The sequence below is a fragment of the Lissotriton helveticus genome, chromosome 7, assembly GCF_964261635.1.
Source record: "Lissotriton helveticus chromosome 7, aLisHel1.1, whole genome shotgun sequence".
Classification (NCBI taxonomy): Eukaryota; Metazoa; Chordata; class Amphibia; order Caudata; family Salamandridae; genus Lissotriton; species Lissotriton helveticus.
Genome location: NC_136068.1, coordinates 1,843,676,016 through 1,843,701,206, shown reverse-complemented (window position 1 = coordinate 1,843,701,206; position 25,191 = coordinate 1,843,676,016). Strand labels below are relative to the sequence as shown.

Below are 25,191 nucleotides of genomic sequence, written 5' to 3'. Positions count from 1 at the left end.
GTGAAAGTGATGGGCCCTTGAATGGCGCTGTCTGCTGGTGTGAGTGGTGTAATGTGATGGGCCCGCGGCTGGCGGTGTGAATGTTTTGTATGGGTCACACGTATGAAAGGTGTATGAATGGCCTGTTAAGAGGTTGGTGCCTTGACGTGGCTCAAAACGGTACAAAAGGGGGTGGTGATGGACGGAGCATCGGAACCAATCAAACACTCACACCCAGTCAAAAGATCTGGGTTTAATCCATCACCGTTCTTTAGCCCACTCTGCCACCCCAGTTCAGACATGGCCATATGCAAATCAGTCTGACCCTGTGCCTCATGGGAACGGTCCAGCCCGAACTGCCAAGCCATGCCTTCCCTGGACCGGAAACAAGCTTCCGAGGACCGGTTTCTGGCATTACAGCCGTCTTCAGCCCGGCTTGCTTGAATCCAGTGGCAAAGTGAGCAAGGGACTCACATTTGAGCATACCCTGCCACACTTATGGCGGCCAAAGCGGTACAAAAGGGGGTGGTGATGGACGGAGCATCTGAACCAATCAAACACTCACACCCAGTCAAAAGATCTGGGTTTAATCCATTACCGTTCTTTAGCCCACTCTGCCACCCCAGTTCAGACATGGCCATATGCAAATCAGTCTGACCCTGTGCCTCATGGGAACAGTCCAGCCAGAACTGCCAAGCCATGCCTTCCCTGGACCGGAAACAAGCTTCTGGGGACCGGTTTCTGGCATTACATCAGTCTTCAGCCTGGCTTGCTTGAATCCAGTGGCGAAGTGAGCAAGGGACTCACGTCTGAGCATACCCTGCCACACTTATGGCAGCCACGAGCTGTGAGTCAGTGGTTCAGTTTCTCATACTTTCAATTATTCGCAGTGTATTTCATTTTTGTGAAATAACTTGTGAATACAATTGTATGTACTAAATCATCACTCACCCTCGCGCCAAATCCAACCAGTATGTGTGTGTGCTTGTGGATTTGATGGCTGTGCAGTAATATTAGTCTTTTTTCTCTTTCTGAAGCAGGGTGTACCTTGTCCCTTTTTGTGAATGTTGTAATGTGTTTCTTTTCCTTCCGGATGGTGTGAATGGTCAGGTGTGTATCAGGTATGAAAGGTGAGTGAATGGCCTGTAAAATGGTAGGTGCCTTGTCGTGGCTTTACAGCTCACGAGTTGCGAGTCACTGGTTCGGTTTTTATGCATTTATTTATTGACAGAGCATTTCATTTCTGTGAAATATCTTGTTAATAAAATTTTATGTACTGAAGCATCACTTGCTCTCGTGCCGAATCCAACCAGTATGTGTGTGTGTTTGAGGAATAGATAGCCGTGCTGGAAAGTTTGACTATTTAGTAACTCTGTTAAGGTGTACAATACAGCTATGAATACATTACTAAATGTAGATATTATTGTTAAACCATGGGAGTATATGGTCATGTCTTTCTTGTGAATTCTAAGTTTTTTTTATCCACAATGTCCTTCAAACTTGAATTGTCTGTCACAATTTCCATGCAATATTGTCCCAAGAATCTCACGCTGTTGAACTGAAAACTTAAGTCAAAACAATTTGGTTTTGCAAGGGAGGTCACCTGGGTTTTTAGGTCTCCGGCGTTAACCGCGCGGTCTCGCAGAGACCTATTGTGAGCGACTCTGCTTCCCAGGAGAGGGGACAGGAGCTGGCCCCGCGCTGGGGAATGGAGCGGGCCACGCGCACGCGAACGCGCTCGCTGTGGCCAGCTCCTGTCTCCTCTCCTGGGAAGCAGAGGCACACAGCCACACCTCCCCCTGCTAACGTATGCGCACACACACGAGCACCCCCCCCACACACATACACACACGCGCGCACACAGACACGAGTGCACCGAGCCCCCCTCCCACCGTTGCACACATACATACACACACGATCTCACACACCCGAGTGCACCAAGACACCCCCCCCAGCCCTTTTGAACTTACTGGGCCAATCTCGGGGGACTCCGCTCTCAGCACGCAGCAGGGGCAGGCACCGGGCATGTGCCTCGTGCCCCCACCGCAGAGTTGACGCTGCAGCTCTTGCCAGCTCCTTTCCCGGGGCTCCCTCTTGGTCAAGGGAGCCCGCAACACTTGCGTAACCTCCTGCTGGCGGCCCCTGGGCCCTCCACCGCTCACAGGAGCCTTGGGCCGCGAGAATCATTTACTCCGCCTGCCTCCTCTTCAGGTCCGGACGCGGCCCCGCCCCCGTCAGAGGCGACCTTGCCTGACTTCCGGTGCGGCCGGATTCCGGGGGCATTTCTGCCACACAAACATTGTTTTTGTTAGACTCACTACCCTGCTGTGATAATATGGCTGCATCATACCAAACTGTGCCATAGGTAGTTGGCAAAGGGACCGTGGGCTATACGCACAGCCACGGCGTGGGGTTTAACAGTGACTGCAGCTTCATGCCTGGACGATGCCCATCCTCACCCTTGGAGCACGCGGTGAGGTTTACGAGTCACACATCCTCTGTTGCTTGTTTTACAGCCCGGCCCTGCAGGGCTTTTCTTCCCGTTTACAATCCGCGCTCCCTCTAGCACAAAGCAGGCCAGCGTGCAGACCTCTGACCCGCAGGTTACACATTGGTGCTATAATTACACACCATCAAAGTGCGCTGCAGATGCTTTACATTTCCAGCTCAGTGGGGAACATCAAAGGGCAGCGGTGGGGGCCCTGAGGCTGGCTGTGAGGTGGCATTGGTGATGCCCGCGCAGGGGGTGGAAGAGCGCTGGGTGGCACTGTGGCGTGGCTCACCCGGTCCCTGAGAAGTGTGTGCCTACAATCTACCTAATGACACTTTTTACGTGCAGAGCCTTGTCCCTTTCAGCAGGGCTCACTCTCGCTCTCTCTCAACGATGTGGCATAACGGCCGGAACTGCCAACTTTGGAGTTGGGAAACAAGGTTCGAGGCTGGCATCCGCTCAACATCCTGTGATTCTGGGCAAACCACTTAATCTCCCCGTGCATACCAAAAAAGGAATGGGGCCTTGTGCAATGCATCTGGTGCTCTCGTAAAGCGCCCCAATAAATACCTTCGGATCGAGTTTGCACTATATAAGAATGGACAAAATAAAATGAATAAGAAATAAGCAGGGCGAGGAATCGGCCTGGGCTTTTTTTTGCGTGTAATGCACAGGAAACATGCCTCAGTGTAGTGGGGTTGGCGCATTTGCATACGTTTGGATAACCTTTGTAGTCACACAGGCTATTTAAAAACAAACTTTGGCACAATCAATTGTCATGGCCTTTGGAAAGAGAAAATATTCTCCCTAGCTTTAGGACACTCCATCTCACTACCAAATGGGCTTCTATACTCCCTCCTCCCCATCCAGGAAGTAGTGACAGGCGTTGTGTTTCATTGCCAACCACCTCTAACCTCACCTCACAGCTAACCATTCACAAACAATGTTTATATACCAATTGCAAATAAAAAAAATAAATTAATGCAAAGCATTGTCATTTACAATGCCAGTAACTCAAACTTTAATGCTGGAGACCTATTGCATTGTAAATGCTTGTTGGTCCTGTGTTCGGTGGCCATCTAGGGAAACCTATCAAACCCACACATTTCTGAAAATTAGACACCTGGGGGCTTCCAAGGAGGTATGGCTTGCGTTGATCCCCCGAACGTTCCCTTACCTATTATCCCTTGCAAACCTCAATTTTTGCTTAAAAAAATCTGTGTTTTCACACATTTTCGTGTTAGAAAGCGTGGCATCACTGGGCTCACACAAATTTCCTCCCACCCAGCCTTCCCCCAGGTCTCCCGATAAAAATGGTGCCTCACTTGTGTGGGAGGCCCAAGTACCCGCGACAGGCAAGGGCCCAAAACGTAGTGAGGCGACTTCAAAATTGCCTATGTTAAAACCACCTACTTTTTCATGGGGGGTCACCTGGGTTTTTGGCCCCGTGCTCGACGGCCATCTCAGGAAAACCTAACAAACCCACACATTTCTGTAAAGTAGACACCCGGGGGCTTCCAAGGAGGTATGGCTTGCGTGGATCCTCCAACGTTCCTTTAGTCAGAATCCCTTGCAAACCTTAATTTTAGCTGAAAAAATCATTTTATTCACACATTTTTGTGTGGGAAAGCGTGGCATCACTGGGCTCACACAAATTTCCTCCCACCCAGCGTTCCCCCAGGTCTCCCGATAAAAATGGTACCTCACTTGTGTGGGTGGCTCAAGGACCCGCAACAGGCAAGGGCCCAAAACCTGATGAGGCGACATCAAAATTACCTATCACAAACCAACCTGGTTTTGCAAGGGGGTTCCCATGAGTTTTTGACCCGGGGCTCGGCGGCCATCTAGGGAAACCTACCTATCCCACACATATCTGGAAACTAGACACCCGGGGAAGTCCAGCGAGGTATGGCTTGCGTGGGTCCCTCATCATTCTCCTACCCATAATCCACTACAAAGCTCAAACTTTGCACAAACAAAAAATCGCTTTTTACTCACATGTGTGGTAACGTTGTGGAATCTGTGTGGATCCTCAAATGTCCACCCACACAGCGTTACCCCAGGTCTCCCGATAAAAATGGTACCTCACTTGCCTGGGTAGGCATAGTGGCTGCAATAGGAAAAGGCCCAAATCGTACGGTGGAGACTTAAAAATTACCTATAGGTCAGTTCAGTTCAGTTCAACAAAGCTTTATTTCGATATGAAATATCTTAAAAAGCACATCACACTTAAAAATGTGTTTCTTACAGAGAATAATCTGATAAAATGTTAAAACTAGCAATCATTTTTATAATACGATGGTAAAAAAACATTAAACCAAGAATCAGCTTTGATGAAAGTTACAATTCAATAAATATTATAAAAATACATTATTAAAAAGCTTGATTAAAAATCTGGATCCAATAACATCTTTCCTGAGGAGTACCAACAGCAATTCATCGTAAGGCTTTTGATCTTAACCGCCAGGGCCAGCTTAAATATTTGGCCACCCCACATGCTAGCATAGTATTTGCATCCGACTGAAGAATTCGGAGGGTGGTTGAATGGTTCCTTGTCTCTAACTGTCGACAGACAGGTCTTAACCATTTCATTCTCGGTTTGAGATAGGCTGGGCACACAAAGAAAAAGTGTGGGATGGTTTCAACTACCCCAACACAAAATGGGCAGTCAGCAGACGTTTGGTAGGGAGGTTTCCACTTGTTTGTACGTTCGTGGACGGGGAGGGTTCCCACTCTAAACTGAATGAAAAGAGCCCTATCTCTAGGTTTCTGGATAAAATTCAGATAGGGCTCGAGACGAGGCACTGTCTTGGGCTGGCGAAACTCATCAGTCAGTCTGTCCTGATTGGGATCTCTATGAGCTTGATTGTCAATCCATGCCCAATAAAATCTCTTAATTGCCGTTTTGGACAACGGGGCCCCTAACTCCCATCGAGGTTTAAGGCCAGTGGACCAAAGAAGTCTTTTGATGTTAGCTAACCAGGCGATCTTATACGATCCCTGGAGGTTCATTACTTCCTTTTGTCCATCAGCATAGCTAGAAAGCTCTGGGGTACGCCAAAGCCGACCCCAGTAAAGAAGAGAGCGTAAGCCTATTAGATCTTTAATTGAGCGGCGGCCCAGATCGCTCAAAAGGGGTTGGCTAGGGGTTCCCCTGGGAAGTGAAACAAGCTCCCTAAAAAATTAGTTTTCAGCTGTCACAAGGGCATCTACATTATTGAAGCCCCAGAGCTCGGCTTCATATAATGCACAGCCTATTGCTTTTGCGGCATAGATCTCCAGGGCGGGCGCAATAGGTCTGGAGATTGAGGCTCGGTGTTCCCTCCCAATGACACCCATAACCCGCTTATGGCTTAAGGCAATTTTTTCGATGTGCGGCTGACATTTTAAATTGTCCGCATTTCTAATCCTCAGATAATCAAAAAATTTAACACGCTCTAAGGGCTCCCCGTTGAGCGTGAAATTGGCCGATCTGCTTGGATTAAAATAAAGGAGCTTTGTTTTGGTGGTGTTAATTACTAGGCCCCTCAAAGTGCAGAACAAACAGAACCGATCAAGCAGCTTCTGTAGACCTGCCGGAGTTTGATACCAACAGCGTATCGTCCGCACATAGTAGTGTGGGGACCTTGACACCAGCCAGGACACGGGCATCGGCATTGATTTCAGATAGAAAAGAGACCACCCCGTTTACAAACAGTGAGTAGAGGGTTGGGGCCAGGACGCATCCTTGGCGAACACCTCTGTTCACAGGGATTTTGTCTGTTTTTTGGATCTGGGAACCCCACCTAATCCACGCATAGTTACCATCATGCATGCAGGCCAGAAGGTTCAGAATAGGAGGGGGAAACCCCATATCCCGCAAGACCGACCAAATACGCTCACGAGGAACCAAGTCAAAGGCGGTCTTCAAGTCTATAAATGCCAAGTAAAGGCCACCCTTGCCAATGGTTACAACCTTCTAGTGCAGTAGTACCAGCCTAAAAGCCTGGTCAATTGTGCTCGTACAAGGCCTGAATCCCGCCTGGTATTGCGCTAGGATGTTATTCTCTTCCGCCCACAGAAGGATCCTCTCCAGTAGAACCCTACCAACCACCTTCTGACCAGCGTCAATACGACTTATTGGGCGGTAGTTGGCAGGGCTCTCCCTGGGGCCCTTTTTGTAGATGGGGGATCACCTCGGCCCCTTTCCAAGAACTTGGTACTGTTGAGCCCTCTAGGAGTGCATTAATCAGTAGTACAAGAAAGGTGGCCCATTGTTCGACATTAGCTCGGAACAGGTCACCTGGCATACCATCCTGTACCGGAGCCTTAGCGGATACAATTTTGTTTATAGCCACCACTACCTCGTTTTTCCCTATAGGGTCAAAAGAGATTGATGGACTCCGCGTGAATGCCGTTGGGTAACCGGAGTGCCCGCTACTTTCTGAGGCCTCGTCTCCTGCATAGAGGCTACTGAAATGTTCAAACCACTCCCTGTCGGTGATATGATTGGGAACTTGTTACGGATCACAACCATTAGATTTCCTTACCAAAGCCCCAAAAAGTTAGCTATTCTTAGACGGACTAGCTAGTTTCAGGCTGGCCCAATGGTTTTACTCCCATTCCCTTTTTGCTTCAGAAATGGCTTGCCTATACGGATGACGTGCAAGGCGTATCTCAGTAGGATTTGGGGTTTTTATGGCAAGCATTAGGGTAGACTTTTTCCTCTTACAGTTCTTGTTAAACCAATGCTCTACTCGTTTCGTGTTGGTGGAATACTGTTTTGGGGCCTGGGTCTCCAGAAAGAGAGAGCCTATCAAGTCAATTGTTTTCGTGTAAATTATCTCTGCCTCAGGAGAACCCACCACATTCGTACAAGCTACGGAAAGTTCGGAGGTCTGGTTGCTTTTAATCTCCTCCAGGGCCCTAATTTTCTGGTCATTCAGAGAGAATTTTTGCCATTTAATAAACCTTTTACAGTTGGAGGGGATTCATGCCTTTGTAAGCATCTGAGGTCTAATACCAGTCCGATGCTCCGTGTTTTGTAACAGTTCCCGCATACAAAGTGACAGTGGATTGTGGTCGCTATGAATAGATGGAATAATTGACATATCAATAAAATTTTTCCATAACCTTTTGTCCACAAAAATGTAGTCTATTCTGCTTGGACAGGACACCCTATTAAACGTGTTGGCTCCCAGAAAATCTGAGGGCATGCGCCCATTAACAGCTTTTAAACCATGTTCCAAAGTTAGTGCATTTAATTGCAAGACAATCGGTGACCATTTCTTCACTGGCGGGATCTGCAAGAGCGGTATGCCCCATCTAATACCATCATCCTCTATTCCTAGGTCATCATTTACTGCCTAGGGTTCAAAAGTACAGTTAAAGTCTCCAGCGATCACAAATAAATTGTCAGAGGGGCAAGATATGAGTATCTCAGACAAAATGGAAATAGTTGGGGATTTCACCCCCCCTTGCAAGCCTCTGACATAGCTGTTAAAAAATTCCAAAATGACACGGTCCTTTGAGTCCTTGATAGTCAGTCTCAAGAGATCCGGTGAAACGTTCGGATGGTGAACAATTTTGCAATTGAGTGCGGCTTTAACCCATATTATCAGCCCACCAGATGGACGACCGCGCCAGACTCCAGGTTTCCTGGAATATACACAGATCATAATCATCAATAAAAATGTTCCAGTCCAGTAGGGATAGGTTTTTATACAAACCCGCTATATTCCATGAGATGATTTTGAGGTTCTTGGAGGAGACACTACAGGGGATCGACCCATCACTAGGGGGAATGGGGCCTACATCTTTATCAGACTCAACCACCTGACTAGTTGAAACCAAGACTGGTAGTTCCGGGGCTAGAGGCTGCCGAGGCCCAGAGGGAGTATTACAGCTAGATCTTAATGGATCAAATGGAGGAGAGGGAGTCCTTACTTGTGCTTGGAGTCAATCAACAGACTCTAGACCACTAAACCGGTTGTGACAGAGGATTGGGTTCGGGTTTAACAAGGGCTCAAGCCAACCTTCAGTGTACGGTCTCCCTCCTTTCCGCTGTGATAGTGACCAGCCATCACCTGTAGGTGAAGTGTAACCCGGGGGATAAAAGTAGGACAGAGGGAGAGAAATGATGGAGGTACCTGAAATAAATTGTTTCCAGCTACAGATGTGACCCACTGTCCTAGGATCTTTCAAATTAACCAGGACACAGTCCCCCCTGATGTCCTTAACCGAGTGACCCACCCAGGAAACCCTTTGCACCATAAGTATTTTACTTAAAATGAACTCCGGTAAGGGTCTATGTTTGTGTAGCCAACCGATCACCTTGTTCCTTAGGGACGAGAAAGATTCTTGCCCGTCCTTCCTCAGAGGCGGCACCCCGGCCAAAACTACCAGATATGGGTTTACTTCTGGTGGTAGGTCGATGTTAATCCCCCCCCCCCCCAACAATCCCCTTGGGAACCTCAACACCCTCTTTCTGTTGTGCTATGGTACTTAGGCCAGATGTTCCAGCTGTACCTGGTGCTGGTGCCTTTACTATGGGAGTGGGTGCAGCATGCTTCTCCTGAATCGGAGCTGGCAGAATGGTTAGGCATCCTCCCTAGATCGCATATCGTTTGGGGGTGCAGCTGCCCCAGCGATAACCACCTTATCCATGCAATTGGCAATAACGGATGACATGGACTCGATCTTGTTTAGCTTTTGTTCAATTCTAGATAACCTATCCTCTACTGGACGAAGAAGGAGATTAAATAGTTCACCTATCTTAGCCAGTAGAGGATCTTCCGTTGCCACCCCACACTCTGGGCTCCTGGCTCCGCCCTCGGCCTGGGATACCACCCCCAATGGTACTTCTCTATGTGTATGTACAATTGCCTGAGTGGTCGTGGACGCCTGCCTGATTTCGGCCATCAGGGTTCCCTTACATTTGGCCAGCTTCTCCTTTTTGCCTTTCGAGGCGATGGCCAACCCCTGTTTATATTTTGGGATAGCCCCTTGACGTCTTTCACGGAGTTGCCGGGTGCTATGCTTCTTAAGAGGGCTACAGACACCTGATACTGATACTTTGGGAGAAGGCAACAATAGCAGTTCTGAGGCAGTAGACTGGTTTCCTATGGAGGAATTGTCCAGATCGCGGGCTGCCGGGCCAGTGGATGGAGTATCTGGGATCACAGGTGCACTAATGGTGCTTAATGGGGCATGATGATCTGGAGTCCTTACATTAGGAAAGTGCCCAATAGACGATCTAGCAAGTGCCAAGTCCTGGGAGACCCGCCTCTCCATCAGTGAAATATTCTGGTCAATCGCAGTATTAATCTTGCTTAAAAACTTGTCCATGGAACCAATTATGTTATCATTTGGCACCTTGAGCCTACCATCCTTATGTGCCATTACAGTAAAAACAAGGAGATGAGGTAAATTTGTAACTTACAATGGAGTCCTCGGGGCTGGGAGGTAAGGGGGTGGCCCGTCCCGTCCTTTTCCGGTCTTTAACAGGCTTGAACGGGCCCGCCCTTGGCCCGGGCTTCGCCGAGGCGGGAGGCGTTCCTCAGCTTTCAAGCGCCTCCGGGCGCAGCGGTCGTCAGCCCTGCGCCGTGGCCGCCGAGGCACCTGGGATTGTAGTCCATGCCCTCGCAGCGTTCGTGAGCCCGGTAGCACTGCTTGTATCCCCTCAAGGGTGACGCTGGGACAAATAAGGCAATCCGCTCCCCCCACAACAATCTACGAGGGAGCCTCGTGCAGGAAATGAGTCAGGTAACCAGAAGAGAAGGGTTTCCCAATGAGAGCTTGGCGCTCCTCAGCTTTCAAGTGCCTCCGGGCGCAGCAATGTCGTCAGCCGTGCGCCGTGGCCGCCGGGGCACCAGGGGATTGTAGTCCCTGCCCTCACGGCGTTCTTGAGCCCGGTAGCACTGCTTGTATCCACTCAAGGGTGACGCTGGGACAAATAAGGCAATCCGCTCCCCCCACAAAAATCTACTAGGGAGCCTCGTGCAGGAAATGAGTCTTGCAGTGGATTCTGGGAGGAGAATGTAATGTAATGTGTCTTGTAAAGCGCACTGCTGCCCTGAGGCGTCCTGGCGCTGTAGACCGCTGGGGAACCCGTCCTGGCTATCCCAGTGAGATGGTCCCTACTGGGTATCTCCAAGGTGAAATCAGGCATCCCCGGCGAATGTGGGGGGCCGTTGTGGAGATGAGCCAAGCTAATGCCCAGAGTTGCCGAGTGTGATCCCTGGTTAGAGTAGGCACCGAGGCGAGAATTATCGTGTCCGCTGACCCTGTTCCACAACCCTGCCGCGTCGGGAATTGAACACTGGTCCCGGGCCGTTCTCTTCTTCCGGGTCTGCCGCCTCTAACCAGGGACCCACGCAAGCCATACCTCTCTGGACTCCCCCGGGTGTCTAGTTTCCAGAAATGTGTGGGTGAGGTAGGTTTCCCTAGTTGGCCGCCGAACCCCGGGCCAAAAACTCCTGGGAACCCTCTTGCAAAACCAGGTTGGTTTGTGATAGGTAATTTTGATGTCGCCTCATTAGGTTTTGGGCCCTTGCCTGTTGCGGGTCCTTAAGCCACCCACGCAAGTGAGGTACCATTTTTATCGGGAGACCTGCGGGAACGCTGGGCAGGAGGAAATATGTGTGAGTCCAGTGATGCCACGCTTTCCCACACAAAAATGTGTGAAAAAACTGTTTTTTCAGCTAAAATCGAGGTTTGCAGGGGATTCTGGGTAAAGGAACGTTGGAGGATCCACGCAAGCTATACCTCCTTGGAAGCCCCCGGGAACGCGGAGTGCGTGGAAATTTGTTGATTCACACAGATTCCAGAACTTTCCACCACAGAAATGTGGGGAAAATGCATTTTTTTCCCAATTTGTTAGGTTTGCAAGGGATTCTGGGTAACAGAACCTGGGGAGAGGCAGTCTAGTCACCCCATCCTGAATTCCCCTGGGTGTCTAGTTTTCAAAAATGTATAGGTTTGCTAGGTTTCCCTAGGTGCCGGCAGAGCTAGGGGTCAAAAACTACAGGTAGGCACATTGCCAAAAAAGGGCCAGTTATCACTGTGAAATTGAGTTGCAACCACCTTGCGTTTTGCACCGTTTCCTGTCGCAGGCACTAGGCAGACCCAGGCAAGTGAGGTACCACTTTTCTCATAAGACTTTGGGGAACGCGGGGTGTGTGGTCATTTGTTGATCCACGCCGATTCCAGAACTGTCCACCACAGAAATGTGAGGAAAATGCGTTTATTTGTCAAATTTTTAGATTTACAAGGGATTCTGGGTAACAGAACCTGGTGGGAGGCAGTCGACTCACCCCATCCTGAATTTCCCTGGGGGTCTAGTTTTAAAAAATGTATAGGTTTGCTAGGTTTCCCTAGGTACCGGAAGAGCTAGGGTTAAAAAACTACAGGTAGGCACCTTGCCAAAAAAAAGGCCATATTTCACTGCAAAATAGAGGTGCGACCACGTTGCATTTTGCACCGTTTCTAGTCGCAGGCACTAGGCTGACCCACGCAAGTGAGGTACCATTTTTCTCAGAAGACTTTGGGAAATGCGGGGTGTGTGGACATTTGTTGATCCACGCAGATTCAAGAACTTTCCACTACATAAATATAGGAAAAATTTGTTTTTTTTGTACATTTTTTAGGTTTGCAAGGGATTCTGGGTAACAGAACCTGGTGGGAGGCAGTACAGTCACCCCATCATGGATTCCCCAGGGTGTCTACTTTTCAAAAATGTATAGGTTTGCTAGGTTTCTCTAGGTGCCGACAGAACTAGGGTGCAAAAACTATAGCTAGGCACTTTGCCAAAAAAGGGTCAATTTTTAACTGCAAAATTGAGGTGTGACCACGTTGCATTTTGCGCCATTTCCTGTTGCAGGCACAAGGTCTACCCACACAAGTGAGGTACCGTTTTTATCGGGAAACTTAGGGTAATTCAGATTTGTAAATCAACTGTTATTACCTATTGAGTTTTCATGCATTTCTTCCTTCCCAATGAAAGACATTGTGTAAAAAAAAAATCATTTTGAAAAATGACCAATAATTCTCATGCTAGTATGAGTATTCCCAATTTTGAAAATGTGCAAATATATACTGTTTCTAAACTCTATAGTTTGTACCCATTTCAGAAACACATAGGTGTTTTTCATACCGATTTTTCCATGTATACATTTTCTAAGAAGAAGTGCTCTATACCCGGTAAATATTAAAATACCATTGCAAGTTGCTGCTCAGTTTTTGGCTCTGGGTTCGTCGGGTTCTTCGTGAAACTACAAGTCCTATATATCCCCACAACCAGGAAGGTCCAACAGATGTAACGGTATATTGCTTTTAAAGAGTTGTCAAAATTACAAGAAGTTACAGGTGAAAACGTTGAGACAAAAGGCTGTCTTTTTCAACTAATTTTCAATTATTCCAATATTTAACTGTTAGTTTCCATAAAGAAACCTTCATGGATTTAGACAAATGACCCCTTTATGAATTCAGAATTTTGTCTACTTTTCTAAAATGTATAGCTTTTCAGGATCCATTATTGCTTTCAATAGGCTATGTCCCAGGAAAATGCCAAAACTGTGTGAAAAATGTTGGTTCTCTGACAAAAGACTGTCATTCCCTAAAAGCTGAGAAAATGGCGATTTCAGTCCCACAAACCCTTTTTTGATAACATTTGCAGGAAAAAACTCAAGGCTTTAATTTGCAGCCCGTTTTTCCAATTTTTCTGAAAAAAACAAAAATGTTACTGTAGTTTGCTTCATTTCAGGGACCCCTCCAAGGGAATCCATAAACCCTGGGTACCTTTAGAATCCCCATGATGTTGGAAGAAAAGGACGCAAAATTGGCGTAGATACCTTATGTGGCCAAAGAGTTACAGAGCCCTAAGCACGCACTACCCCAAATAGCCAAAAAACGGCTTAGCACAGGAGGGGAAAAGGCCTAGCAGCGAAGGGGTTAATAGTGGTTGCGCCATGTGCTAGACCCATGATAGTAGAGTTGGGGACTGAGAGATTTTTCATTGAATTATGAGTAGTAACTTGATATATCAGATATATTTATATATATTTTCTGCATATTTTTTACTGTTCTTATATCCAGATGTTCACACTTTAATTGAGAGGCCGGAGGCAGCTGCTGTACAGTACAGTGATACAGATCGGCATTGATTCTACTCTTATACAGTTATTGTTTGTGGAGGTAGGCCATCGCGATTCTCTTTGTAGATATTTCTAGGAGAACATGAGCTCGGATATGAATACATTTAGTAATCATAGAGGTAAAGATGTGTTTTCAAGTTAATGATTTTAGAATTGATGTCTGAATAGCATGTTTAATAGGCAGGTATATATGGATGTGATATCATTAATTCTGGCTGAGCTAGCAATGATTATGTTCTGTTGAAATTACATGTTATTATGTTAGACTGATTCTGTGTTTTTGAACTTTTGTTCTGCAGCCCTGTTGATGTCCGTTGCCGGACAAAACGCGTTGGCTGTATTGTGATCTGTATACTTTATGCTTTTGGATTAATTTGGAACCTTTGATTTTGTTGAAACGCTGTCGCCATCATTTGATGAACTTGACTTCAATAAAGAACTTTGGGAATCAACAATTTTGAACCTGCGAAAACTTTTGAATAACACGACGCTCCTTCAGCTGTAATAGTGATTTTCAGGTTAGAAATTATGTTTATAAGTGGAAAAGTAAACTTAAATGAGACAAAGATATATGCGAACAATAGAAATTATACAACTTAGTTGCATATATGGGAGCAACTGTCTAAAAGAATACTGTATACCAGTGAAAAGATGAAGAGTGAACTCATGCCCATGAGAGCATCGGAAGCTTATTGGTTGACATAAAACAGAAGTAGGAACATGAACATTGCAACAATATTTTTGTGTTTTAATAAAAGTGTGTGTTCCTAGAATAGGCTACCACATGCCACTTCCATTTTATCCCAAGTCCACGCTACTTTGAGACTCTGAGTTTAGTGAACCTCTCTTTTGGGAGTTTTTGCTTTGATTGATCATTGATTTATTGTACTGATTTCTATAAGCTTTATGCTTGAACTCTCACTCTCTCTCTAACCAGAACTCTGTATGGGTTCTGACTGAAACTCTTCTCTACCTATTTTTAGAATAGGGGTTCTTTCCTTTATTGGACATGCTTTGTAGTGTAGTTCCTATATTCCCAATAGGCTCTGCGCATTGGAATAATAAATCCTGTAGTTTAGACGTAGGACTGAGGTCGACTAGGTCTCTACCGAATCTATTAAACTTAATTGTGAGTGCCAGCTAGCTCAGAGGTTACTAGAAACGTTCTTGAATAAACAAGAAGGGATTAGTTTCTGACAACTGCATAAACACGACAACTTTGTTTCCCAAGAATAAGAAATCAATCTCTAGAGTCGCGGAAACAATAGATAGATATTTTACTCAGTCAATCGTGCATGCTTAGTTTCATCAGAGTTGCTGAGAAATGAAAAGACTGGCATTTTCAATAAAAGTTTTTATTGAACAGTCCTATCTCTCAAGCATAAGAAATGTACTGCTACAATCGTAATACTGGTTATGAAGTACAGGGCATATAATATGAAAAGTATTATAAAGTAGTACTGTAAAAGCATGATATGGTTTCCAAGCCATAAGTTGCCTAAAACATATAAAATACATACAGTGATAAAAGATGACTAAAAGTACTCAACTGGTGCTTCGAAAATACGTATACCCCGGTGTACCTAACCTAAGTCTAGTACGAGGGAAGGAGTAAGTGAGGAGTAGCTTAAGTTTAGTATTTCTCCGCCAAGAGTCTATCCAATAATTCTCTAAGGGTCTAATCAGCTCAGTACCTTGGTTTAGAATGAAGGAGGTCTTGCATCTCTCTCAGGACTCGATTTCCCAGCAACCTGCAAGGTTAGACTGGAAACATTGGAGATGGATTTCTCGGCAGGAGAAAAGACAGCCTCTCTCAGTGTGTCAGCTGGAGGGTCGGCTTCCTTCGGCACTTGCTGCTGCAGGGCGTCGGGCAAGTAGTAAGTCGATCTGCTCCAAACCACTGTGTGTTTGTCTGGACAAATCTGGGCATATTTATACTTTGAAGGTGCCGAGTTTGACTTGTGATTGGACTTAATAACGTCATTAAAGACTCAGTTTCCTCAAAACCTCCATGATTTCCTAGATAAATTAGCATACAGGCAAGAAGAAGTCCCGAGCCAGTCTTGTCCAGCTAGAAGAATGTCATAACCCTTTGAAAGCCTTTCCCAAAAGAGTGCCCTTATTTTCCTAGTTATGTCCCCCTCAATCCTTAGTGTTACTTCAATCAATCAATCAATCCAAAAATTTGTAAAGCGCGCTACTCACCCGCTAGGGTCTCAAGGCGCTGGGAGGAGGGGGAGACGCCACTGCTTGAACAGCCGGGTCTTGAGTTGCTTCCTGAAGGAGAGATGGTCAGCCGAAGGTGGGTGGGGAGGGAGTTCCATGTCTTTGCTGCCAGGTAGGAGAAGGATCTTCCTCCGGCGGTGGCTCTGCGGATTCGTGGGACGGAGGAGAGGGCGAGGCTGGTGGATCGAAGCTGGCGGGTGAGTGTGTAGAATGTGAGGCGGCTGTTGAGGTATTTGGGGCCCGTGTCATGGAGAGCCTTGTGTGCGTGGGTGAGGAGCCTGAACGTGATCCTCTTGCTGACGGGGAGCCATTGCAGGTCTCTCAGTTGGCCAGAGATATGGTTGTATCGGGGGATGTCAAGGATGAGTCGTGCAGAAGCGTTCTGTATGTGCTGGAGTCTTTTCTGAAGTTTGGCTGTAGTTCCCACGTAGAGGGTGTTCCCGTAGTCCAGTCAGCTGGTGACGAGGGCCTGGGTGACCGTCTTCCTGGTTTCGGTGGGGATCCACCGGAAGATCTTACGGAGCATGCGCAGGGTGTTGAAACAGGATGACGAGAGGGCATTGACTTGTTTGGTCATCGTGAGCCAGGAGTCCATGAAGACGCCCAAGTTGCGTGCATGGTCCGTTGGCTTGGGGGTGGAGCAAAGGGCCGGGGGCCACCAGGAGTCGTCCCAGGCAGAGGGGGAAGGTCCCAGGATGAGGACTTCTGTCTTGTCTGAGTTCAGTTTCAGACGGCTGAGCTTCATCCATTCCGCAACGTCTTTCATTCCATCCTAGAGGCTGGTTCTGGCGGTGGTGGAGTCGTTGGTGAGGGAGAGTATCAGCTGGGTGTCGTCAGCGTAGGAGATGATGTTGAGGTTGTGTTGGCGTGTGATGGCTGCAAGGAGGCTCATGTAGATGTTGAAGAGGGTGGGGCTGAGCGAGGATCCTTGCTGAATGCCGCTGATGACTTCGGGGGGAGGCGGACACTCTGGGTTCTTCCGGCGAGGAACGAGATGATCCACTCCAAGGCCGTTCCTTGGATTCCAGTGTTGCTGAGGCGCTGTACTAGGGTGCGGTGGCATACGGTGTCGAAGGCTGCAGAGAGGTCTAGGAGGATGAGGGCGGCTGTTTCCCCTTTGTCGAGCAGGGACCTGATGTCGTCGGTAGCTGCCATGAGGGCGGTCTCGGTGCTGTGGTTTGCTCGGAAGCCGGACTGCGAGGGGTCGAGGGATCCATTTGTCTCGAGGAAGGCGGAGAGTTGTTTGTTGATAGTCTTCTCGATGACTTTGGTAGGAAAAGGGAGAAGCGAGATGGGGCAGAAGTTCTTGTGGTCCGTGGGGTCCGCGGTGGGTTTCTTCAGGAGGGCGCTGAGCTCGCCATGTTTCCAGCTCTCCGGGAAGGTGGCGGATGCGAAGGAGCAGTTGATGATGTCCCGGAGATGGGGTGCGATGATGGTGTCTGCTTTGTTGAAGATGTGGTGTGGACAGGGGTCAGTTGGGGAGCCAGAGTGGGTAGTGTTCATCATGCGGGTGGTGTCTTTGGTGCTGACCGGGGTCCAGATGCAGAGGGTGGTGGTGGGGGGCGCTGGTTCGGTGGTTGGGTGCGTGGACTGTGCGCCGAAGCTGTTGTGTATGTCGGCAATCTTGCGGTGAAAGAACGAGGCGAGTGAGTCGCAGAGGTCTTGCGAGGGTGTGATGTCGTTGTTTCCGGCGCTGGGGTTGGAGAGCTCTTTAACGATGCTGAAGAGTTCCTTGCTGTTGTGGGTGTTGTCCAATCGTTCTTTGAATGTTGTCCTCTTGGTGGTGCAGATCATCTGGTGGTGTTTGCGGGTGGCGTCCTTGAGGGCTGACATGTTTTCTGTTGTCTGGTCGTGGCACCATGCTTTCTCGAGGGTGCGACAGGTTTTCTTGGAGTTTATGAGGTTGTTGGTGAACCACGTGTCCCTCTTGCTGCCGGGTCTGCTGGGAGGGTTCTTCAGCGGTGCGAGATCATCGGTGCAGTTGGTGAGCCACAGAGTGAGGTTGCGGGCTGCTTCGTTGGGGTGCTTCGTGTTGGTGGGAGGGTTCTGGCTGAGGGAGTTGGGGAGCTGGTCGGTGGTGATCTTGCTCCAGCTTCTGCGGGGAACCTGTTGCGGGTGGTGGTGAGTCGTGGTTCTCTCGAAGTTGAAGTGGACGCAGCTGTGGTCTGTCCAGTGTAGTTCGGTGGCGTGGCTGAAGGAGATGGGCTTGCTGGAGGAGAAGATGGGGTCTAGCGTGTGGCCGGTGTAGTGGGTGGGGGTGTTCACCAGTTGCTTGAGTCAGAGGTTGGCGAGGTTGTCCAGTAGGGCTGTGGTGTTGCTGTCATTGTTGTTCTCCAGGTGGAAGTTGAGTTCCCCTAGGAGGATGTAGTCTGAGGAGGTTACGGCGTGCTGGCTGATGAAGTCTGCGATGGCTTCGCTGAATTGGGTGCGTGGTCCTGGGGGTCTGTAGATGAGAGTACCCCCGAGGGAGGTCTTGGGGTCGGAGTGTATCTGGAAGTGAAGGTGCTCGGCGGCAGTGAGGGTGTCGTCGGAGTTGGTCGTGATGCAGATGGTGTTTCTGTGGACGATGGCGATGCCTCCTCCGGTTTGGTTGATGCGGTCCCTCTGGGTGATCTTGTAGCCATCTGGGATGGCTATGGCGATGTCGGGGGCTGAGGAGGCGTTCGTCCAGGTTTCTGTGAGGAAGGCGATGTCTGGAGATGTTGTGTCGAGGAGGTTCCAGAGTTCGACGGCGTGTCTGTGGACGGAGCGGGTGTTGAGCAGGATGCACTTGAGATGATTGTTGCTGGTGTCGAGCTTGGCGGGTGCGGTGCAGGTTCGGAAGCAGGTGAATTTGCAGGTTTGGCAGGTGAAAGGTCCGTGGGTGCGTTTCGGGATAGCTCGGTAGCAGGCGGGATTCCGGCCGGCGTTGAGTGCGTGGATGGTGGCGGCGTCATTGGTCCGTCAGGTGGGCTGGCATCGTCGAGGGCCAGGGGTTCTGGCGCTGGGTGCGGTCCAGGCGCGGACGGGCGCAGACGGGCTTGCCTTCGGCCCGCCAGCGGCGTGCCCGCTGCGTGCGTCCGCTGCACGGTCGCTGCTAGGTCTTCATAAGAGGGAGGGGGAGGAGGGGTCAGCTGGGAGGCGGGAGGGCATGCGAGCCAATGGGCACGGGGGGCTGGGCCACAGGAGGGTCAGCAGTGGGAAAAACGGGGGAGGAGCGGAGCGGGGTGAGGGGTTACAGGGGCTACAGGCACATGGGGGGTACAGAAAGAAAAGGCAGGGAGCAGGAACAGGCACACTGCAAGGGCGGGTGGATAAGGCAGCAGCAGGCGGCAGGCAGGAGGGTCGAGGTCGCAGGCAGGCAGATGTCGGTGGCAGGCTGAGGAGGCGCTGCAGCGGTGGGGTACGCTAACCCTGGTGTCGGCAGTTTCAACTTGAATGGATTCATTCAAGTCCACTGTCTCCAGATGATCCATCAGTATCCTGCAAATTATGGTTACTTCTGCTGCGCTGTCTAGCATCGTCTGGGTCCACTCCCTGTTCTTGAGTTGTGTCCTCAAGATGTGTGCACTGTATATGCTTCAGTTGTGCATATTCAGTCAGTAAAGGAAGCTTGCACTGTGACTCCCCGGGACCTCCTTGTGCTGCTCCCCTTACTGCTCACACCAATTCTTGATTTAATCGTAATGTCCTTTACTCTGTACTACTGAAGATTGTGCTAAAAAGTTTCACGACATAAAATGCCAAAATGATTGACCTTGCCAGTGTTTGTTTTAATGCATGACATAATATGCGAGCCAAGGTTATGCGTGTGAAACCAGCAGAATGTTTGCAATGGGCTAGAGGACCAAAGCATGGCTAGCTAGAGTCATGTGACACACCTTTAGCTAATTCTAGGAAAACCTACAGGCCCAAGAATGCCACTTGCCTTTGCTGCAAAGCCAGGAATGGCTGATGGCCTCGGGTCATAGAGCAGCTTTCACCCGTTTGAAAAGGGAAATAAACTTCATGTGTGAGTTGCTGCATTTATTTCTAGTAGTCAATCGCATATTTAACTCCCCAGTGGGGACGAGGGCAGAGATTGCGTTTCAAAAGCAGATGTAAGCGTCCTCGTCTAATGGGCTGCATTTAGACAGCTCTAGAAACAGAGGGACAAAGAAGAGAATAAGGGGTCCATTAGGATGACGGGCGGACTTTGCCCGCCCGTCATCCCATCGTAAATCGGGACCGACCGCCATAAGGAGGGGGGGGGGGGCCCGAGGGTGCCATTAGGATGTGCCCGCCACATTGGCGGGCGGGCACATCCTGTATTTTCAGCATTGTGGTGGGCGGTGTTCTCTGCACCGCCCGCCACAATGCTGAAAATGCTCTTTAACATTGTCATTTGCAAAGCAGCAGGCACCGCTCGGTGCCTGCCGCTTTGCAAAAGACAATGAAGGGGGGTACCACAGGTACCCCCCCTGTGCACCCCCCACCTGTACTTCACTCTGGGGGCCCGCAGGGGGCCCCCAGAGTGAAGACCGCATGCCTTTCCGTAGCGGCAGCGGCACCGTGGAAAGGCATCTTACAAAGCCCATTGTAATATGGCTGGCGGTGTCTAATAGACACCGCCACCATATTAAATATTTTCCGCCCCGGCCGCAAGGCGACCGGGGCGGAAAAGTGGCGAGCGGTGTTTTGGTCCACTGCGATCCCCCGTCATTGTAATATGGCGGGGGGGAATTCAGGGAAGGATGTCGGGGGCAATCCGCCCGATATCCTAATGGACCCCTAAATTGGGACAAGGTGGTGGTGATGTGCACAATACGCGTAGGTTACGTTTGCGAAACTGTAAAACTGACAAAAACGTAGGGTGCTATTTTAATTCCCTGCCCCCATTACTATGCATTTTTATTTTTTTTGTTTGTACATTTGACTCGGCGCCACCCACAGAGAGATTCTCTCCTCTTCGGCTCCTCGCACTTCTCCTCTTCCCACCACTGCCAGGTCTCGCTTTGAAAATAAACACATTTATGTCATTCGCTCCTCCATCCCGTCACTGCTCCTCTTCCCCTTCACAGCCACATTGCTAACACCCCTGGACACGCTTCCAGGGGTCATGCATTACCCTCTCTTCCCACTCAGCGGCCGCCACCAAAAAACGGCTTCCACCAAACATGGTTTCTTGGACAGAAGAAAGTAAGAGACACAGAGTTTGCCCGGCTCTTACCAGCTCCTTCTGGGTGTCAATCAAAGCCAGGGTGGAGTTAAGTGCCACACACGAGTCTTTGGCCTCAGTCCAGGTTCCTTCTGCTTCAGAAAAAATGTAACACTTATTCCGGTACCAGATCCAATCTTCGCCACAAGGGGGCAGCACTTCACCGTCCTTTCCAGTCTCTGATGAGCTTTTTTGTGCCTCTTTTGTCTGGGTTTGTTCGGAGCCCTGGCTTCCCTTTAAAACTGACAAAGGCAGAAATTGAACAAATGAAAAAATGAGTTTAAGACTATTTGTGTCTAAATACAGTGAGCATCGCTATAAAACCTGAGCAAGGACGCGGTACTTAAATTGTCTAGGGTGGGCAGGGCCGGTCTGGCATCTCAGGTCACCAGGACGGGCAGCTTCTGGGGTGAAATCTGGACACTAGCAATGGAACATCAAGGACCCAGGGAGCACGTACTCATGTAATGTAACAGGTGAGATAGTTCAGCGGGTTTGGCTCCTAAACCAAAGATGAGTGGACGTTGCAAGATGCATGTGTAGAATCAAAGCTGGCTCACTACTCAGCCTTTCAAATGTTTTAAACTGGCTCACAAGGAATTGGATTAATGACACCAAATACAGAAGCAACAACAAGTGCACATTGCTGTGTGACTGAATATCGTTGAAAACATTGTGCCAATATTTTGATATCAATATTGTGACGTTTCTTTTGGGCAGATCCTTCTTAAAAGATGTACATTCGTTTTTACATGATGAAATCCCCTGTATCTTGGGCCCAATATTGCATTTTTGGAGCATGGGGTAAAGGCAAAGAGGCCCACGGGGTAAACAATAAACATGAACCTATTGAAGGGGCGTCACTGTCTATATCTGCACATGAATAGCCCTTAAGCATAAGGGAGAGGTTCTGTTCAATACCAAAGTGCCCTGGGGGTTCACGCAAAGTGGGTGCAAACGCCCGCTGCGCCGGGGAGGGGGCACTTTCATAATACAGCCCCAGGGGCTGTATTATACAAGCGACACGTACTCCATTGCGCTGGGCGCACCTTTTAAAAGGGGCCTGGGTCAAAATGAATGAAAATGTGCCATGTTATGATGAATGCGCTGCCCCCAGGGCAGCTGTGTAGTAAATGAGCCGGAGATGTGAAGATTATAAATAGATCCTTTATTCTAGATGAGCAGTTAAGAAAGAGCAGACCTTCCAGTGCGGTAGCAACAGTCAACTGCCACACTGAAGAATCCCCATACAAAGAATACAGAACTCAGAACATTAACATTGAATATTCTATAAAAAGCTAGAATGGTAACTTACTTCTATGTACTACAAGCTGCACATACTCGCGCTGCCCTGACGGGCAGTGGATTCATGTGAAAAATGAAGCGGCTGCTTTGAGACCGCTCCATGTTTTCACAGTGCAGGTGGCAACCTGCCTGCACTTTGAAGGGGGATTCGAGATCCCTTTGCAGGCGGGTGCAGTGAGTAACTGCACCCTCCTGCAAAGGGATGTCTGAGGGATCCATAAGGCTGCCATCAGGGGGCGCACTGACAGTGTGCCTCCTGAGAGCTTCATTGCCTCTTCACCACCATCTGTAACAAGCACTGGCGTTGCCAATAGGTCTCGCAGTAGGAAAGTTTGAGCTATTGGTTTTCTAAATGACATTTTATTTTTTTGTTTTGTGATTTACAATGCCCATACTTTTAACTTTTCGCATTAGGAAAGTTTGAGCGATTGGTATTGTAAATGACACTTTTTTAATTTATGTGTTGTTTTTGAAAATAGCAAAATTAATAGCTTTGTCAGTTACAATGTCAATAGTTTTAACTTTCGCAAATGTGACACCTATAGCATTTGTAATGCAATGTGTGTTGTATTTACGTAACTTAGATGTATTGATATTACAAATAACAATTGCTTTTAATTTTGTAAATAATTAATACTTAAATAAAAGTTATTGTAATTTATAATGGCAATAGCTTAAACGTTTGTAAATAAATTTTGTGAAGATTATGTTCAGTGTATTTTATTGTGACGAAAATCCAAGAACATTGCATTTGCACCTACACACTCATATGTGTTGTAGCACTGAGTGGTGTGAGGGTGAGGGGGTGTGAGGGTGAGGGTGAGTGGGTGTGTGAGTGTGTGAGTGTGAGTGAGGGGATGGGAGGGTGAGAGTGTGTGAGGGTGAGGGTGTGAGGCTGAGTGAGGGTGAGAGGGTTGTGAGGGGGGGGTGAGGATGAGGGGGTGAGTGAGGGTGTGAGGGTGAGGGGGTGTGAGAGTGGGTCCATTTTATCGCCTGCACCGTCAAAGCAGCATCAGACTGCAGCCAGCAGTCGGAACGGTTGGATCGTGCTTCCAGTGAACTAATTTCTTGAACAAACGACACAGCCCACGCACGTGAGAGAATCATTGGAACTACGCGATAGAAATGAACGCATTTGTGGTTATTTTTTTTTACGCTTTCTTACTCAAACGTTTTATAAAAGCATCCTGCAGACTTGAAACCACTGGAGCACTTGAATAAAATAGGACAGTTGAAGATATGTAATATCAAAACACTGGTAATGAACAGAGCCACGATTGAAAAAAGTAACTTTAAAGTTAATATAGCATTTAGAATATCTGATTCTGATTGTCAAAGCAAAAGGGAAGTGTCTGCAGGGACCCTCCAATATAGTTTACCTATACGATGTTCAATAACTGTCAGATCGTACAAGGAGTTGCTTGTAGACTGCCCGTTATTATGTGGTAAGACCTTAGCATGCTTGCTCCCTGATCACAAGCCGAGCAATCACGTATGTTTCCGTACATCTGTGTCCTCCTATTGCAATGTATCACTGCACAGAATAGAACGTGCCCAGGCAACATATCCATGTAACACTGTACTTCTGCATGGCATTTTTGGTGAGTGAAGACCGATCCGTGAGTGAGGTAGGGTGCAGTGAGTGTAGTGACTCTCTGGCAAACAGCAAAAGACCCCCATATAATACAAATATTCACTGTCCTAGTAAAGGCCAATAAGCAATTACGAGCGCCAACATATCCCAGTAATGGATACAGACGTCGCACAAACTGTTTTGGAGAGTGACGGGGGAGGAGTCCTTTGCGGCAGAGGCAAGGAGTGTGGCAAATGGCCGGAGGGAAGCCGGATGGGTGCGGGAGAGCCTGGTGGGGGGGCGGGAATGTGAGCGAGGAGCTCACGGTGAGACTGTAGGCGTCACCAAGCTTTCTTCAAAAGGCTAACAGGGCGGGGTGGGTTGTTGACTACAAATTGTTGATTTAGGTGATGAGCCGTCTCTGTCTCAGCCGCCCTGAAATCCCGCCTTTAAAGTTGTGGTTTCCCTATTGAGGTGCATAGGCCCAAAGATAAGATCTGCCAGAGGCTGGAGCCCGTGGCAGCGCGCGGGCTGAGGAGGGAAGGCTTGGAGGCGGGAAAGTGCTTGTCAGAGAGGGAAGTGAAAAGGGCGGGGTAGCGGACAGAAAACGTAGCGCGTAGAAAAGAGAGTAGCAGTAAAACACGTAAAGAAAATAGACGAAAGGAAAAATAAAATGATAGGATAAGATAGAAAAAGGTGTATAGAAGATGAACAGTGTAAATCGCAAAGAGAGAAGACGGTGACAGAGGACAGGCGAAATAAACACGATAAAAGGAGAGATGCGGCAGAGTGCAAATGGAGAGGGCATGAATGAAAGAACCGGAGAGAATAGACACACACAGCGATAACGAATAAATACAAGTTTACTAATCATGGCCCATCTGTTAATTAAAACCATACACGATTAAAGTTATATATATCAAATCAAAGAAATGGATAAAAGCAGAAAATAAGTGATAATCGTAATTTGGGATAAAGAAGACAAAGGAAGGTATAAAAAAACAAGGAGGGCGTGGGAGGAGAATGGAGGGGGGAGTGAGAGCAGAGATCGGGGTGGAGGAACATGGAGAGAGACAACAATGAAAACATTAAAGCATGGCGCTCGTGAAAGGGCTTCATGCTGATATTGTATGTATGCGTGTAAATTAAATAAAGAAGCATTTGCAAAAAATTACTGGTGGCACGTAATGTATAATAAGAGTGTCAGGGAAACTGAAAGTACGGCCGGCCACCGGCCAAATCCTGGCACACTTAGTAAAAGGCACACTGGCAAACCGTGAGTTATGCGCATGCGTGGTGACTTGGAGAG

The 25,191-nt window shown here is 48.3% G+C and overlaps 1 protein-coding gene across 1 annotated transcript in view; it reads right to left on the bottom strand.

The window, feature by feature from the left end:
• LOC144769739 (killer cell lectin-like receptor subfamily B member 1B allele B) overlaps nucleotides 1-25,191 on the bottom strand; it is a 115,686-nt gene that overhangs the window by 77,408 nt on the left and 13,087 nt on the right. Inside the window, exon 3 of the mRNA XM_078653919.1 lies at nucleotides 21,017-21,246. Coding sequence (XP_078510045.1) covers nucleotides 21,017-21,246 — 230 coding nt within the window. The remainder of the gene's footprint in view (nucleotides 1-21,016; nucleotides 21,247-25,191) is intronic.